The 15,062-nt window shown below is 44.2% G+C and overlaps 1 protein-coding gene across 2 annotated transcripts in view; it reads right to left on the reverse strand.

The window, feature by feature from the left end:
* Positions 1-15,062, reverse strand: part of DCAF11 (DDB1 and CUL4 associated factor 11) — a 278,095-nt gene that overhangs the window by 188,381 nt on the left and 74,652 nt on the right. For both annotated transcript variants that reach the window (XM_086923752.1, XM_086923754.1), the window contains exon 4: positions 13,005-13,069. In XM_086923752.1, coding sequence (XP_086779878.1) covers positions 13,005-13,069 — 65 coding nt within the window. The remainder of the gene's footprint in view (positions 1-13,004; positions 13,070-15,062) is intronic.

A 15,062-nucleotide genomic window follows, 5' to 3' on the forward strand; every position in this document is an offset into this window, starting at 1 on the left:
CCATCCTCAGATTGTTTTTCGCCATTAGGGAAATGATGGAGCTTTGCAAGAAAAGGAAGGATGTCCATGTAAGCTGTATGTAATTAAGATAATACTGGAACAGACAAGGGTAGCCAGGGAGGCGGGTGGGCGCATATAACTCTGCAGCTCTACATGTCAAGAACAGATGCATACTGGTAGTTAGCATTTTCCGTTTGAGGCATATGAGCTGCAGATTACACACTGTGCATAGATTGTATATCAGTACCCACTCTTAGGGGCGACCACCCCTATCTGTTGCAGTAGTTTGAAATAATGTTTTGAAAACAGCATGGCCCACATTAGCTTGTTGTTTGGTTTGCACATCTACACAATAGTGTTTTGTGAATGTGTGCGGTGTAGATCATGTAGCTGCTCTGCAGATGTCATCTAGGGGTATGTTCCCTAAAAATGCCATGGAAGCCCCTATTTTCCTTGTAGAGTGGGCTTTAGGGGGAGCAGATAACATATGTTTAGCTTTATGGTAACAAATCTGTATGCATTTGACAATCCATCAAGCTATGCTAGATTTTGAAATGGGTTTACCCTTATGTGGTGATGAGAAAGACACAAAAAGTTGTTTGGTCTTACGAAAGGGTTGTGTTCCCTCGATGTAGTATAGCAATGCTCTTTTGACATCTAGGGTATGAAGAGCTCTTTCTGCCACTGTTTGTGGCTGCGAGAAGAAAACGGGCAGTTCCACAGATTGATTGAGGTGGAAGGGAGAAATGACTTTGGGGCAGGAATTTTGGATTAGTACTTATTATGATGCATTTGCAAGAAGGGTTCTTGAATGGTTAGTGCTTGTAGTTCACTAACTCTCCGCAGAGAAGTAATAGCTACTAGGAACGCAACTTCCATGTTAAAAATTGTAGTTCACATTTTTGTAAGGGTTGGAAGGGAGTCCCATTAGCCGTCTGAGAACAATGTTTAAATTCCACACAGGTGAAGGTGTTACTCTGCGAGGAATTATTCTCTTAGGCCTTCCATAAAGGCTTTAATAGCAGGCACTCTGAACAGAGACAGATGTTGTCTGTTTTGCAGATATGCTTCTATTGCAGCAAGATGCAGTCTAATAGACGTGTAGGCTAAGTTACATCTTTGGAGGTGCAGTAATTATCCTATGATGTGTTGAATAGACACGTCTAGGGAATTAATATTGTTGTTGTGACAACATATTACAGAGCGTTTCAAATTAGCTGCATAACATGCTCTAGTAGTTGGACGTCTAGCTTCTTTTATGACATTCATGCAGTCTGGATGAAGATTCAAATATCCAAATTCTAGGATTTCAGGAGCCAGATCGCAAGGTTGAGCTGAGCTGTTTCCGGGTGCCTGATCTCTCCACGGTTCTGTGTTAAAAGGCGTGGAGACAGGTATAGTTTTTGGTGCGGTACTACAGACAGTTGTAGCAGTGTTGTGTACCACGGTTGTCTGGCACAAGTTGGAGCAACTAGGATGAGGGTCAGAGAATGCTGGTGTAGTTTACGTACTACTAGTGGCCTGAGTGGTAGAGGTGGAAAAGCGTACGCAAATTTGATTGACCAGTTCATCCACGTCGCATTGCCTTTGGACAGTGGGTGTGGATATCTGGCGGCAAAGCTTGGGCATTTGGCTTTTTCATGGGTGGCAAAGAGGTCTATCTGAGGTTGTCCCCACATCTGAAAGAATGGTTGAAGAACTTGCGGGTGAAGTTCCCACTCGTGGATCTGTTGTGTCTGCCGACTTAATAGATCTGCTATGGTATTTTGTACCCCTGGGACATGCAGGGCTAAAAGGAATATGTTTAGAGGTATAGCCCACCGCCATATGTTTTGTGCTAGGTGAGATAGTTGCAGGGAGTGTGTTCCGCCCTGTTTCTGTATGTAATACATGGTTGTCATGTAGTCCATGCGGACTAACACAGCTTTGTTTGATACTTGCTGTTGGAAAGCTTTCAGTGCTAGGAATATAGCTAGTAACTCCATATGATTGATGTGGAGTAACTTTTGTTGCAGTGTCCACCTGCCTTGCATGGTGTGTAGGGCCCCCCAGCCAGAGAGCGATGCGTCCATTGTCAAGATTATCGGAGGAAATGGCTCTAGGAACGGTCGCCCCTTGGAAAGGTTTTTGGTGTTCCACCACTGCAGAGAGCGATGAGTCCGACCGTCTACCAACACTAGGTCTTTTAATTGACCTTGAGCCTGGTTCCATTGACGTGATAGGTGTAGGAAGGTGGATACCTGACTATGGTTACCCCAGATTTTTTGCCTAGTGTTTAGCTGGTTTTCGACTTAAGTTGGCCTGGGATCCTGCTAATCAGGGCCCCAGGCTATCTGCTCTCCCTGTAAGGTGGACTCCATGTACTTTAGGTACATCTCCAATTGGACATTGGGTCACCTTATGAGTCCCTGTATAGTGTACTTAGGTACCCAGGGCATAGGTGCATCCAAGGCCTACAAGGGGCTGCAGCATGTATTATGCCACCCCTGGCTGGCCACTCACAAGACAAAACCGGCTGATCACTCAGCTGGGGCAAGGTCGTGTAATCACCCCTTGCTTAAATATAGTATCCCTATATCTAACCTTATATCTAGACACATATACACCTATAAGTCACTCCTATGGCAGGTCTTAACAATCCTGGAGGCAGAGTGCTTGGTTTTATGCTAGATGAGGCTCTAGCATGAGCTGAGCCTGTCTGCAGCTTTCGGAACCATGTCCTTATAGCTGTTCTAGGATATAGCCATACCATATACGCTTAAGTGCATTATGAACCTAGCTGTTAAATGCTAACTCTGGTTTGGCTTTATCAAAACATGTTGTGTAAGGTGTCAAACGCTTTGGAATACTACCCCCTTACCAGTTACAGGGGTAGCATTCCACCCTTCTAGAGGGAGAAGACATGTTGTTCCTACTAATCCCGGTTAAAGTTAAACAGAGCCTCAGCATCACAAAATGGATGCTGCTGCCACAGACACAAGTCTGACCTCCTGCTGCTGGGAGTCCTTCCAGCGAGGGAGGCTTGGACAATAGGTTTCCTGTCTTGGGAGGTGCTAGCACCACCCCAGACAGGCTCTAGTGTATTGGGGCAGGGAGGGCTGAAAGAAATGAGACACTGCCTGGGGCACACAAGGTGTCCCATGCACAGTCCAGTTCAAACCGGTGCTGGGGCACACCAGCCCCAGCTCTGGCGCGAAACTGGACAAAGGGAAAGGGGTGTAACCACCCCCTTCCCTGCTAGGTCCCATCCATAGGAGGGACCTAGCAGGTAATCCAGCCCCTAGATTTTGTATATAGGTAAGAGCTGAGTCCCAAGACTTTAGATTAATCCTGACTGAAACTTGAAACGAAACTCTGGATCTTCGACGTTCTACTTGAAGATAGAAGACTGAAGAATCTCCCTTGTGGTCAAGGAGTGACCACCCTGCACAAGCAGGCACCATCAAGCGATCAACGGTTTGCTTTGTCGTCACTCCCGCCGGAGCCCGAACACAGAGCCTGACAAGACCCGGACTTCCAGGCTTCCTTCAGCCCGATCCACTGCAAAGCAGAGACCCGTGGAGGTGACGTGAGATGTTGGACCGGCCATCTTGGAAAGCCAGCGAATTGCTTTCCGTGCAACTTCTGAGGCACCCTCGAAGTTGTGCATTGGGGATTGAGAAGCCCCAGCCCCGAGCATCATCTGCACTAAAGATCATCCCTCCACACTCCTCGAGTGCTGCGTGGGGCCCTTTTGCATTTTCCTGCTAGACGCGTTTGTCCGGTCACTTGCCCGTTGGCTAGTGGCCTCTGTGACGACAAAATCTTGAATCTACACCGCTGTTCTGGTTGCTCCAGACTGGCCCTTGCTTCCCTGAAAAGAAGAAGCCCATCAGACCTTGCTGGTCTGATTAAGAAGCCATCTTCGATTCCTGCGTGGTTTGCCTTAGCCAAGGCTTGTTGACTCCAATCCGGAAGCCGACACCGCCGACAGCGAGATCCTTCGTGGGACAGTCCGTGCCCAGCTCCTGGTCATCGTCGACACTTCCTGGTCCACGTGGCTGCAGAGACAAGCTTCACAACATCACCTGATTGCTTCGCAACATCGCCTGGTTCCTTCGTGGTCACTGGCTAGTGACCCACACTCTGTCCCCTCTGCTTTCAGGTACTCTTCATCCTCGATCCGCCCTTGGATCCAACTGGACACTTCTCTCCTGGTCGCCTGCAGCATCTTTCTTCGATGCTCCATAGGATTCAGCGACGAAACCCGACACACTTTGACACCTATGCACCCGCTTCCTGTGGGTTAGGTAACGCGATTACTCCGGTGCTCCGGTGGGTATTAACTATCCTAGTGTCTAACTTTCAAGTAGCTTTCTCCTAGTCCATCCGGAAGGGACCTAAAAGAACTAGTTTCCAATTCTTTTGTTCCCATTCTAACTCTATGGTAACCTGCGTGTGTGTAAAGACACTGCACACGCCTCCCGTGGGCCTCCTACTTCCTATCCTTTGGTAGTACAGTGTAGCCCCAGCGATTCCCTAGGCCCTAGGCCTATTCTTTGTTTGTGACGTGGTTCTTATAACACTATTTTAGTATATGGTTTGACGTGCCCCTAGGGTGCTACTGTATATTGTGCAACTTATTGTATGATAATTAAGTATCTTGTTATGTGCTTGTGCCTCTGATCTCATAAAGAGCTCAGGGGGGTTGTTTGGAAATAAATACGTATATAATTTATATATATATCCTGTGTGGTGACCTTTCATTTGGTATTCAAGGGGTTACATATGGTAACAAATCTGGCTTTACATGCCCTCTGAAGTTTTAGCCTCAGACTGCTTTGTCCATGCTACCTCTAGGGTAGCTGGTCTATAAGGTTGACTTTACAACCATCACCATAAGGGTTGTTTGGACTGATATAGGGTGCCCACTAGAATAGTGGACATCACATATCAGGCCAACTTCTCACAATAGGCACTCTTGTAGGGGACGCATTTGAAGTCCTGCATAGGGGACTATGAAAATGCAAGAGGCCATCATCCCTATGAGCTGCATGAACACTCGTGCTGGAAGGGAGTGTTGTGGCTGAAACTTTGTGAGAAGAGTCTGCATGCTGGCTATCCTTGCTGGAGTGAGATAAGCTAGCGCCGTCGCGGTGTTTATTGTGGCACTGAGGTACTGTTGTACTGTTGATGGTTGCAGAGGAGACTTGGTGTTGTTTATTGTGAACCCCAAGTTGTGGAGCAGTTGGATCGTGGTATGAGTGTGTTTCACACACTGGTTGTATGAGCTGGCTTTTATGAGCCAGTCGTCGAGGTACGGGAAGACGTGGATGTGCTGCCTTCGTAAATGTGCTGCTACTACTGCTAGGCACTTGGTGAATACTCATGATGCTGTTGTGACTCCGAATGTCAGTACTTTGAATTGATAGTGCTGCCCGTCTATTACAAATCTGAGATACTTCCTGTGACCTTTGTGAATGGGAATGTGGAAGTAGGAGTCCTTGAGATCTAGAATAGCAAGTTCTAGACAGTAACCTGACTGAATAATTTGTCGCACCCACCTGTCTGATGTGATGTTGGTCCAGGCAGGAAGGAATTGGTGCAGTCTTCCCCCCACAGGAGTGGAATGTTGGGGCGAAGGGGAGGAAAGTCATTGGGTAAGGGTGGAGGCAGAGCAAGAGTTGTTGGTTTTGCCTCTGTCGTTGTTATTACCCCTGTAACCCCCTCTCTGGTACCCCCTAGTGAATGTGAATTGGCTAGGGGTCTTGTAGGAAGTGAAAGGGATTTAGGAGGAGTAGCCTCTTGCCTTCCCTCTATATGATGAGCGACGAAAAGAACGTCTGGGAGCTTGCAGCTGCAAGGCTCCCATAGATTTTGCTGTGTCTATATCTTTTTTCATTTTAAATAAAGACACATCGACATTAGGGCATAAATGTTTTTCATCAAATGGCTGATTGAGGATGGAATTTTGTACCTCAGGTTTAAAACCTGAAATATGTAGCCATGCGAGTCTACGCAAAAGGGTACTGGTATTATTGACCTTGAGGCAGTGTCTGCAGCATCTAGGGCACAACGAATTGAAGTATTAGTAATATTTTTACCTTCTTGTAGGAGTTCATTGGCCCTATTTTTATACTTGTCTGGTAGATGCTGCATTAGGGACTCCAGTTCATCATAATGTGCCATGTCCTATATTGCCAACAACGCTTGAGTAGTGGCAATGCGCCATATGTTAGCTGCCTGTGACGCCGTGCGCTTACCAGAGGCGTCAAGGAGTTTAGATTCCTTATCTGGTGGCGAGGCCTCACCTGATGTCTGTGAATTAGCACGTTTACGTGCATTGGATACTACTAAAGAATCTAATGGTGCTGGACCTCTAATGTAAACTGGATCTGTAGGGCAGCTTTGAATTTTTTCTCAATGCGAGGGTTGAGGACCGAGCCCGGACAGGATCTTTAAATACCTCTGTTGCGTGCTTAATGACCCCTTTAAGCATTGGCAAAATGGCAGTGGACCTTTGTGTATTAAGTGTCCAATAGGAAATCTTCTTCCACATTATCGGTGTGTAAATCAACCCAATGGTACTGGCCAGCTCTTTGGACTAGTAGGTTAAAAACTATAGTGTCCTCTGGTGGGGAAGTTCTGGAAGGGGTGTTATAATCATACCATGGTTTGGGTGACTGAGGGGGACTATTGGTGCCTGCTGGGTCATGTGCACCCCCACCTGTGTCATCAGAGTCAGTATCTACATCATCATCTGGGTTAGTGGATGGTGTAGGCAAATGATGTGTAGGAGGAGGAACAGTATGGGGAGGTGGTGGAGAAGGGACCCTTAATGGAGAGGTTGCAATGTCTCTCTTCTTTGGGGGAGGAGGAGGTGCAGGTGCCTCTAGTGGTCTCTTCTTGGAGCTAAGAGCTAGTTGTCCAGTCTTAGGATCCTTTATAAGAGTCTTGAGTAGGATCTGGTGTAAAAAGCTCTTATGTGTCTTGCAGATCCGTCAGCGTCGAAGTTTTCGGTTCCGGAGGTTTCTTCGGCACCGACTCAGTAGCTGGTCTAGAGTCTTTTGGCTTAGAAGTATGACCTTTTGAAATGTGCTTTACTGGAACGTGTTTTTTCCGTTCAGGGTGTTTTTTCGGCTTCGAAGCGTGTGAGTCGGGACCTTTAGGCGGTTTTTTACTTGCCTCCGAGTGCGGTTTCGGCATCAATGAGCTGGTGCCAGTCTTCAGCGCCGAGTGCTTAGGTGTCGGAGCAGCGATCGGCGTGGTTGAGGAAGATGGCTTCTTTTTCGGTGTCGGTATGGGATCGGCACCGGGAATAAGCTGACTTGAGCCAGAGCCGCCTGAAGGCTTAATAGGTTTCTTTACCGACCCCGAAGGCAGGGCGTGGGAAGCAGTCTCTCGGTGTGCACCCGGGCCCAAAGGTGATGACGTGACCGAAGCCTTTTTTGAGGGTGTCGAGGAAGGGTTGGGGGTCGACAGTCTTACGGACGACCCGTTGAGCTGAAGTGATGTCCTCGACGTCTGAGTCTTTGGCATCAGAGGAGCTGGCACTTTCCTCGGCCTGCTGGTGTTCTGGCACGTCGACGCCCTCTGCAAAGATGTCGTCAGGGATCAAAGCTGACGAGCGAGCCATAGTTCTTTGAGCTCGTCTGTCCCGAATTGTCTTTTTGAAGCGGAAGGAGGCACAAGCGGTGCAGTCTTTGGCCTCGTGCTCCGGTGAGAAGCAAAGGTGGCAAGCCTCATGTAGATCTGTGTGGGGAAACTTCGACCCACATTGAGTACACTTCTTGAATGGCGTCCTCTCCATGAGCCAGAGAGTAAGGCCTAGGTAGGCCCGAAGGCCTTCATCGACGACCGGAATCGAAGACTTCGAAGAGGTGAAGAATCGTATTGATGTGGAGAGCGATCAAAACAATACCGTCAAACTGGGTGAGGATTGCGCGCCGAAGGAAATTCAGTTCCAAACCGAAGCGCAGGAAACAAATCAGAGCCCAGTGGCGGAAAAAAACTATCTGAGGATGGAGCCGATGCCCATGCACAATGTGGTCCAAAGGAGGAGTCACCTATCTTGTGACTTCCAAAGAACTTTTCAGGACAACAACAAACTGCAAACATCCGGGCCCAACACTAGGTGGCGATCTATGCACAGTATGTAATCTGCAACTCATATGCCTCGAACATGTTTTTCTTCCAAAACCTACTAGGCTTTACTTTTTTTTCCTTTTCTTGTTTATTGAAAATTAATGCATTACAGCTCAAAAGCGCATATTCAATAAAGAAGTACCAAACATAAAGACACTTGAGGTACAATACAAAAGTCACAGCACAAACCAGATTGTAGTACATAGGGATGAAACAGGAGCAGGACCCAAAGAGGGGGACCATTTAAGGTGAGGAGGCACAGCCACTCTCCAACTGTGAGGTTAAGGTTCGGAATCAGCGCTGCATAGCGAAAAGTCACTGAAAGGGGCCCAAATAGCCAAGGGACGGATGAATGGGCAGACCAACTTAACATATTGATCGGTCATATTCTGGCAGTGGGCGGCATTCTGTAACCATCATGAGTGTAGTGGAACAGTCCTCTGCATCCAAACCCTAGTGACAAATTGCTTGGCCGAAACAAATAAGATAAAGGCGAGGTCCCTGAAAGAAGGAGGGCAATGCGGACGGGTCACCCAGTAAGGCAGTCTGAGGGGATGGGGAAAGTGGAGTGTTGAGAATCTTAAAGACAAATGTATCATGCGAAAAAACAGCAACACCACAGCAAAGCCACGGTTAGCGTTAATAAGACCACATCTGTAACACTTACTAGAAGAATTCTTGTTAAACTGTGAGTTTCTAGCAAGTGTGCATCAATATTGATGTAGAACTTTAAAATGTATCAGCTTATGGTTATAAGTAAAAGGGGTATCCTTACCTTGTGAACAACAATAAGTTCAAGTCTTATCTGGGAGTTGTTAGCCCAGCCAGGCATCTAATAGGCTTTAAATCCGACTCCCTCAGTTTTATATCAGACCATCCGTTATCAAACACCTTCTGATCAATAATAGTGATCCAAAATCTACCATACACTTAATCTTGTCGTTTTTTAATGGGCAACAAACACACTGGTTTGTCACTCACTCCATAACTATCAAAGTCAAACTATACTTATTCCCTTCAATGTCATCTACATTATTAACCAGCAACCCTAAATGCTCACGTACGTATGTGTGTTGGTATGTATGCATATGTTATTTTTGTAGTGCGAACCTAGCCAAAACGCAACAAAGCTCTGTATATGGTCATAACTAAGCATAAAGTAAATTAGTATTGAGAGAGGAAACTGGGTTGTGGACAATTAAGGCATTGTGATGTAGTGTTTTTTTACGAGGTTCATCTTAAGAGTCTTCAATACACTGGATTAGCCTTTGGGCACCTCTAGATTTGACTTTGGGTTTACACATTTCTCTAAAATGTCCTTGCACTAACTGCATTCTTTTCCATACCCAGAAAACCATTAAGGATTGGCAGATGTTTGAAGATGAGTATTTCCACAAGTTCTACATTCCTTTCCCTACTCATCAGATGATCTCTTATTGAAGCTGTATTCATATTGTTTTGGTATATTATCCTTACGCACTGGCCTGTCATAGTCCCCTACATTAACAGAAATGCATAGGTCATCAGAATATGGCTTTGCCCTTCCATAAAATATATATTTAAAAAAAGACACATAACTGTTCTCCCTATTTATAGTTACAACCAGCAAAGGATACTGGGAGCTGCTACATAACACTCTATTGTTGTGAGTGCAAAGATTGATACAGGACACAGGAGAGAGTAGGAGTAACACCTAATTAAAGTTTAGAAAGGAGCGGCAGCCAGTGGGTCACCAATCTAACTGCTGTAACAGTCATACGCAACTATTAATAAATACTTGTCCCACACACGAGACACAATAGAATGTGTGCAAGGACCATAGTAATGACATAAACCTGTCTCGACGAGCACATAATAACATAATGAAAAAGCATGTACACAGAAGAGTGTAAACGTCATCGCAACAGGTTACCTCCTCTAAAGTTTGACATTTGCCTTGTCCATGAAGTCCTTTGCTGAATGGGTCAGGAGGAGCACAGTTATCAAAGTGGTACAAATTGGTAAAGATGATTATAAGCAGTCCATGTATGCAGACAATGTTTTAATAACAGTAACTGATCCGCTTCTCTTTATTAAACCCCTTATGAAAGGGCTGGAGGCAAACGGGGTTAATCTCCAAAAATCGCAAATCTTGAGGTCAGGACCAAAAACTAGTGCTGAAAACCAGATATCTTTTCCAATGATTGCACAAATCAATCCCATACCTGGGATTCCAGATCAGTCTGTTAGAGAAACTGATTCATGCTAATTATGGCCCATTTTTCTGAGAACTGAGGCCTTGCACATGGGAGGGTTGTTCTAAATCGGTGGAACAACAACAGTGAAAATGGTGGACCTTTCCAAAATTCTATTCTGCTTTCAAGCATTATCTTTTGGTTAGGCCTGTTCACTGCTCCAACAATTACAAAGAGAGATAGACAACTTTACATGAGCAAGTAAGTAGGATTTAAGGCCAAGGTTATACCTATTGCCCTTCGTGTGGTCGAAGTGTTGGCACTCAGGAGCATAAAGATTTTTGCCCGACAATCTTTATTTTTATTTCCCTCTAACTCAGTAACTTTGGCAAATCGCCTGAAGCTGAAAATAATTTCTTTGTAGACTGAGGCCTATACTCATGCCATCAAATTCTAAGCATTGTTAAAGCTGAGTAACTATGAAAAAAATTCCTTTATTTGTCGACAGGCTTTAGACGTTGGAAGACTAGAAAATCCATGCAATTCAGTGAAATAGAAGGTCTGTAAATGTTCCATTATTAGATTATACTAACTTTGAGTTGAATAATCTATCTATGGTCAAGTCTCAGCCTATGGTCAGCCTATGGTCAAGTCTCAGCTTTGCACTGCAGGATAAGTCAACTAAGTATCTGGAAGTAGGTTGATGATGCCCTAAGCACCAATATAACTACCGATTCTTGGGATATTGTAAAGTTTTTTCAAATCTTCAGAATCATTCATCAAAGTTTCTTCGAGTGAAAATATTAAAGATAAGAATTGGTATCAATCCAAGTTATCTTATAAACAGGTAGGAGACAGATGGAATGTGCGCATTGTATATGCTGTTAAAAAGTAAATAGGAAATTGTAAATTTTTTGAGGTTTTTAAGACAACGGAAACCATTTTCATCGCACTTTTTTAAAATATGGAATATGTGTGTGTTTAACTTGCAGCTGAGATTCAATTTATGGGTTTTGCAATTGTTATGCCTTAGTAAATTATAGAAATGAAGGAAGGGAACTTATAATTGCCTAATTACTATTTTATGGCTTTGTATGTTGTGCTATAGACATCACGAAACAAATAGTGTATGATCCCAGGTGCTAAACAAATGGGAAACATAGACATTAGAATGAGGGGTAGAATCAAAGAAGCTTTTGGGCTTGGTGGCACTACACCAAAAGTCTGTTTTTCTAACTTAGAAACTATGTTCGGTAGTGTACACGTTTTTACATAGCAAATAAAGCCAGAATTTTGAAAGATACTATGTAGGCATTATTTTTTAAGCTAAGAGGCCAACGCATATAGAATTACATTTTTCCAAGATCCCAGAGTTTCATAAGGTGGGAAAGTCGCATAAGGAACTCCAGTCTTTTGGTGCCACAGGACACTTCACAGCTAGACAGACCCACTATGTACCATGATTACACTAGAACATATAATTCTAATACACATTTATTCTGCATAGCTCCACATGAGTTACAATGCATGTTTTTAAATATTTAGGAAAAACTTGAAGGCTGCAGTTGGATGCTTGATTGCTAGAGTCCATACCGTGTACTGAGTCAAGCACACCATAAAACAAGAAACACCGAAAGCTTCAATGCTTTGCATTATTCATTTTCGATTAGACAGTCTGCTCAAGAGCCTCACAACTATGACACACCTTAAACCTAAGAGTACCCATCACCCTCGGAGTTTCTACTCTAGTCTAATAAAATAACATGTCTTTATGGAATACTTCATAACATCCTTCCGCAACTTGTGTGTGTAAAATGACTTACTAATACCCAATGTAACAGGACTCAATTAGTAAGCCTCAGAAGGATCGAGGGCTAAGATTATCTTGCTGAGAATTCAAGACCAGCTTTATCACCAGATCCCACCACAGTAACTACCACCTCTCAAGTACAGCATCTACCCAAGAACAAAGACAGTATTCCACTGGCCCCAAACAGCACTATACTTCAATACATGTGAAAAATAAATACATCATATCGGTGGCTGTGCTGACATGTGATGAGCATGCTTCTTGTTTTGATGCAGAGAATTAAAATAAGACCAGACATACAGTAAATGAACAGGATCCTTTCTCCAGGGTGGCAGCATCCATCCTTCTACCATCAACACATTAAAATATTGATCACATGGTTATATGAACCCTCCTGCACATTTAAATACCAAACATAAATGGTGAGCTCTGCACCCACTGGTTTAGCTGCAGTCCATCACATTCACTTCACTTAGGTGTCATATTTTACTACCCAGCCTAAACATGCATCTTGAATTTCCCTAGTTGTGTACAGTGCCTGCAATGGGGTTATCAGTTACATCCTGATCTCACATTAGCAGTATATCAACATAGGTTGAGGCACAAGACATCAACTCCCTATCTGAAGGGTATTCAGTTATTCACGAGTAACCATTTAAAGTCTTACAAAGCATGTCTGTTGCACTCTAAACATCCTAGGGTTTCACAGACACTGCCACAATAGAACTCGGTCTTCATAGCTACAAATGTCTATATTGGAATAACTGAAATAGGTTTTGCAGCCTATCCCAGTGACTCTGAGCCCTACAGACATCCACTACGACATGGCCCATGAGTAAGGCTGCATCTTTCACATGCGTTTCATTCCAGCACACATCCGCTCAGGTGATACTTACTGTGAGGACATCTGTGATCTCTCACCAGCAGAGAAACTACTATTTCGGCAACTGCCAGTCTCCCTCTGCAGACAGAAGCACAGAGTATATGAGAAATGATAATACTAGTACGTCATAAAATCTAGTGAGGAGGGGGAAGAGAAAGAAAGAGGGAGACTAACAGAGAACGCCAGATGGGCGACTAAAGTAGAGAGAAAGATGCAGAAATTGTCCAGTATGGAGTGTTAACTCAGATTTGTTTCGACCTGTCCCAGGGTCCTAAATTTAGCATACTGATGGGAACAAAGACTGAGAGCGGATGTCAAATGTGAGGTCGGATTATAATAACCTTTTTTTCTTGTCTGGGCATAATAAAAAAGGAGTACACTGCTAAAAATTGGCATTGTAGGGGCACCTACCCTTTCCTGGTCTAAGTGCTCAGTGAATAAAAAAAATGCAAAAAAAATAGGAGAAGAGAAGGAATTAGGAATATAAAGAATCTCTCTGGCCAACAAGGCCTTAAAACATGAGATTGGAAGAACACTGACCCAGACAGAAAAGGAGGACTGGGTGTACCTCCCGTCATGCTAGGGTTGGTCCCTGTATCTCTGGATTTCCCTCAGTTTTCAAGTGACCTACGCAAGAAGGATGCCTCATTTTATAAAAGGTCCACGAAGAAATTGGCGAGACTTAATCCAATGGAAGTTCAGACTCGGCAACATGTGCAGAGGAGGCCTGGAGTTTTCCACAATAAGCAGGGAACTCTTAGGTATAGTACATTTTGTTATGTGTATTTTTCATAGTAAAATAATGTAGTCTAGTCCTCCGTGTGTAAATAAATAAAATATAACACTTACAATATTTATAATCCTTGAAAATCATCGATGTACACAAACAGATTGATCAAGAAGGCACTATGATGCCTTATTAGAGAGTCAGACAGAGAAATACAAATGAAAATAACACATACAGGTGTCATATCAGCTCAATTATTCTACAAGACGACCCTTGAAAAAGGACAGACATACCCAATCATAGCTGCCAAAGTTTCAGATTGCTATGTGTGACATTTTCACAATTTTAGTGCAATTATGAGCGACATTTCAACAACTATGAGTGACACTTTCATTTGATCAAAATCAAGCAATGAAGACTAGGGAAACTTATAAATATTGGTATTTACACCCATTTTAGCAGCAAGAAACACTAAGAAGATCTTATTTATTTTATTTATTTATTTATAAAACATTTATAAAGCGCGAACGAAGGCCCTTGGGCATCTCGGCGCTGAAGTTGCTGCAGTGTGTTAAGCCTCATCGGACAGGAGTTCATTGGTTAAAGAGCCACGTTTTCAGTTGCTTGCGGAATGTCCAGAGGGAAGGGCTAGTTCTGATTGATTCAGGGAGGGTATTCCATAATTTAGGTGCAGCTACCATGAACCTTCTGTCCCCCCAAGAAACGAGTTTGGTTCGGGGTACCACTAAGTCATGCTGGGAGGATGAGCGTAGCATTCTTGAGGGACGGTAAGGAATAAGGTTTTGGACAAAGAACGCCGGTCCCACGTTTTTCAGAGCCTTGTAAACCAGGCAGAGGGACTTAAACATGACTCTTTTTCTCACTGGCAGCCAGTGCAACTGTCTTATAGTGGATGCAGCCGAGTGATGTTTGGGAATACGCCCTAAAAGCCTAGCAGCAGCATTCTGAATGGCCTGCATTTTCCAGAGCACTCTCTCCTGGGCACCCAGAAACAGTGCATTACAGTAATCTAGGGTCGACAAAACAAGGGAACTAACCAGTGTTTTGCCGGCACTTACTGGCAGGAACGGCAGGATTTTTTTTATAAGCCGCAGCTTATGGAAGGCTGAGGAAGAAATTTGGTTGGCATGTGGCATAAAATTTAGATGGTCATCGAAAAGGACTCCCAAATTCCTCACTTTTTTTGTTGGGTCCGGGGGTTGGCCCATAGATGATGGCCACCAAAGGGGGGACCATTGCGGGGATAAGTTACCAAAAATTACCACCTCTGACTTATCAGAGTTCAATTTCAGGCAATTTTCCGCCATCCAACTTCCGATAGCC

This window comes from Lissotriton vulgaris, chromosome 5, assembly GCF_964263255.1.
Source record: "Lissotriton vulgaris chromosome 5, aLisVul1.2, whole genome shotgun sequence".
Lineage (NCBI taxonomy): Eukaryota > Metazoa > Chordata > Amphibia > Caudata > Salamandridae > Lissotriton > Lissotriton vulgaris.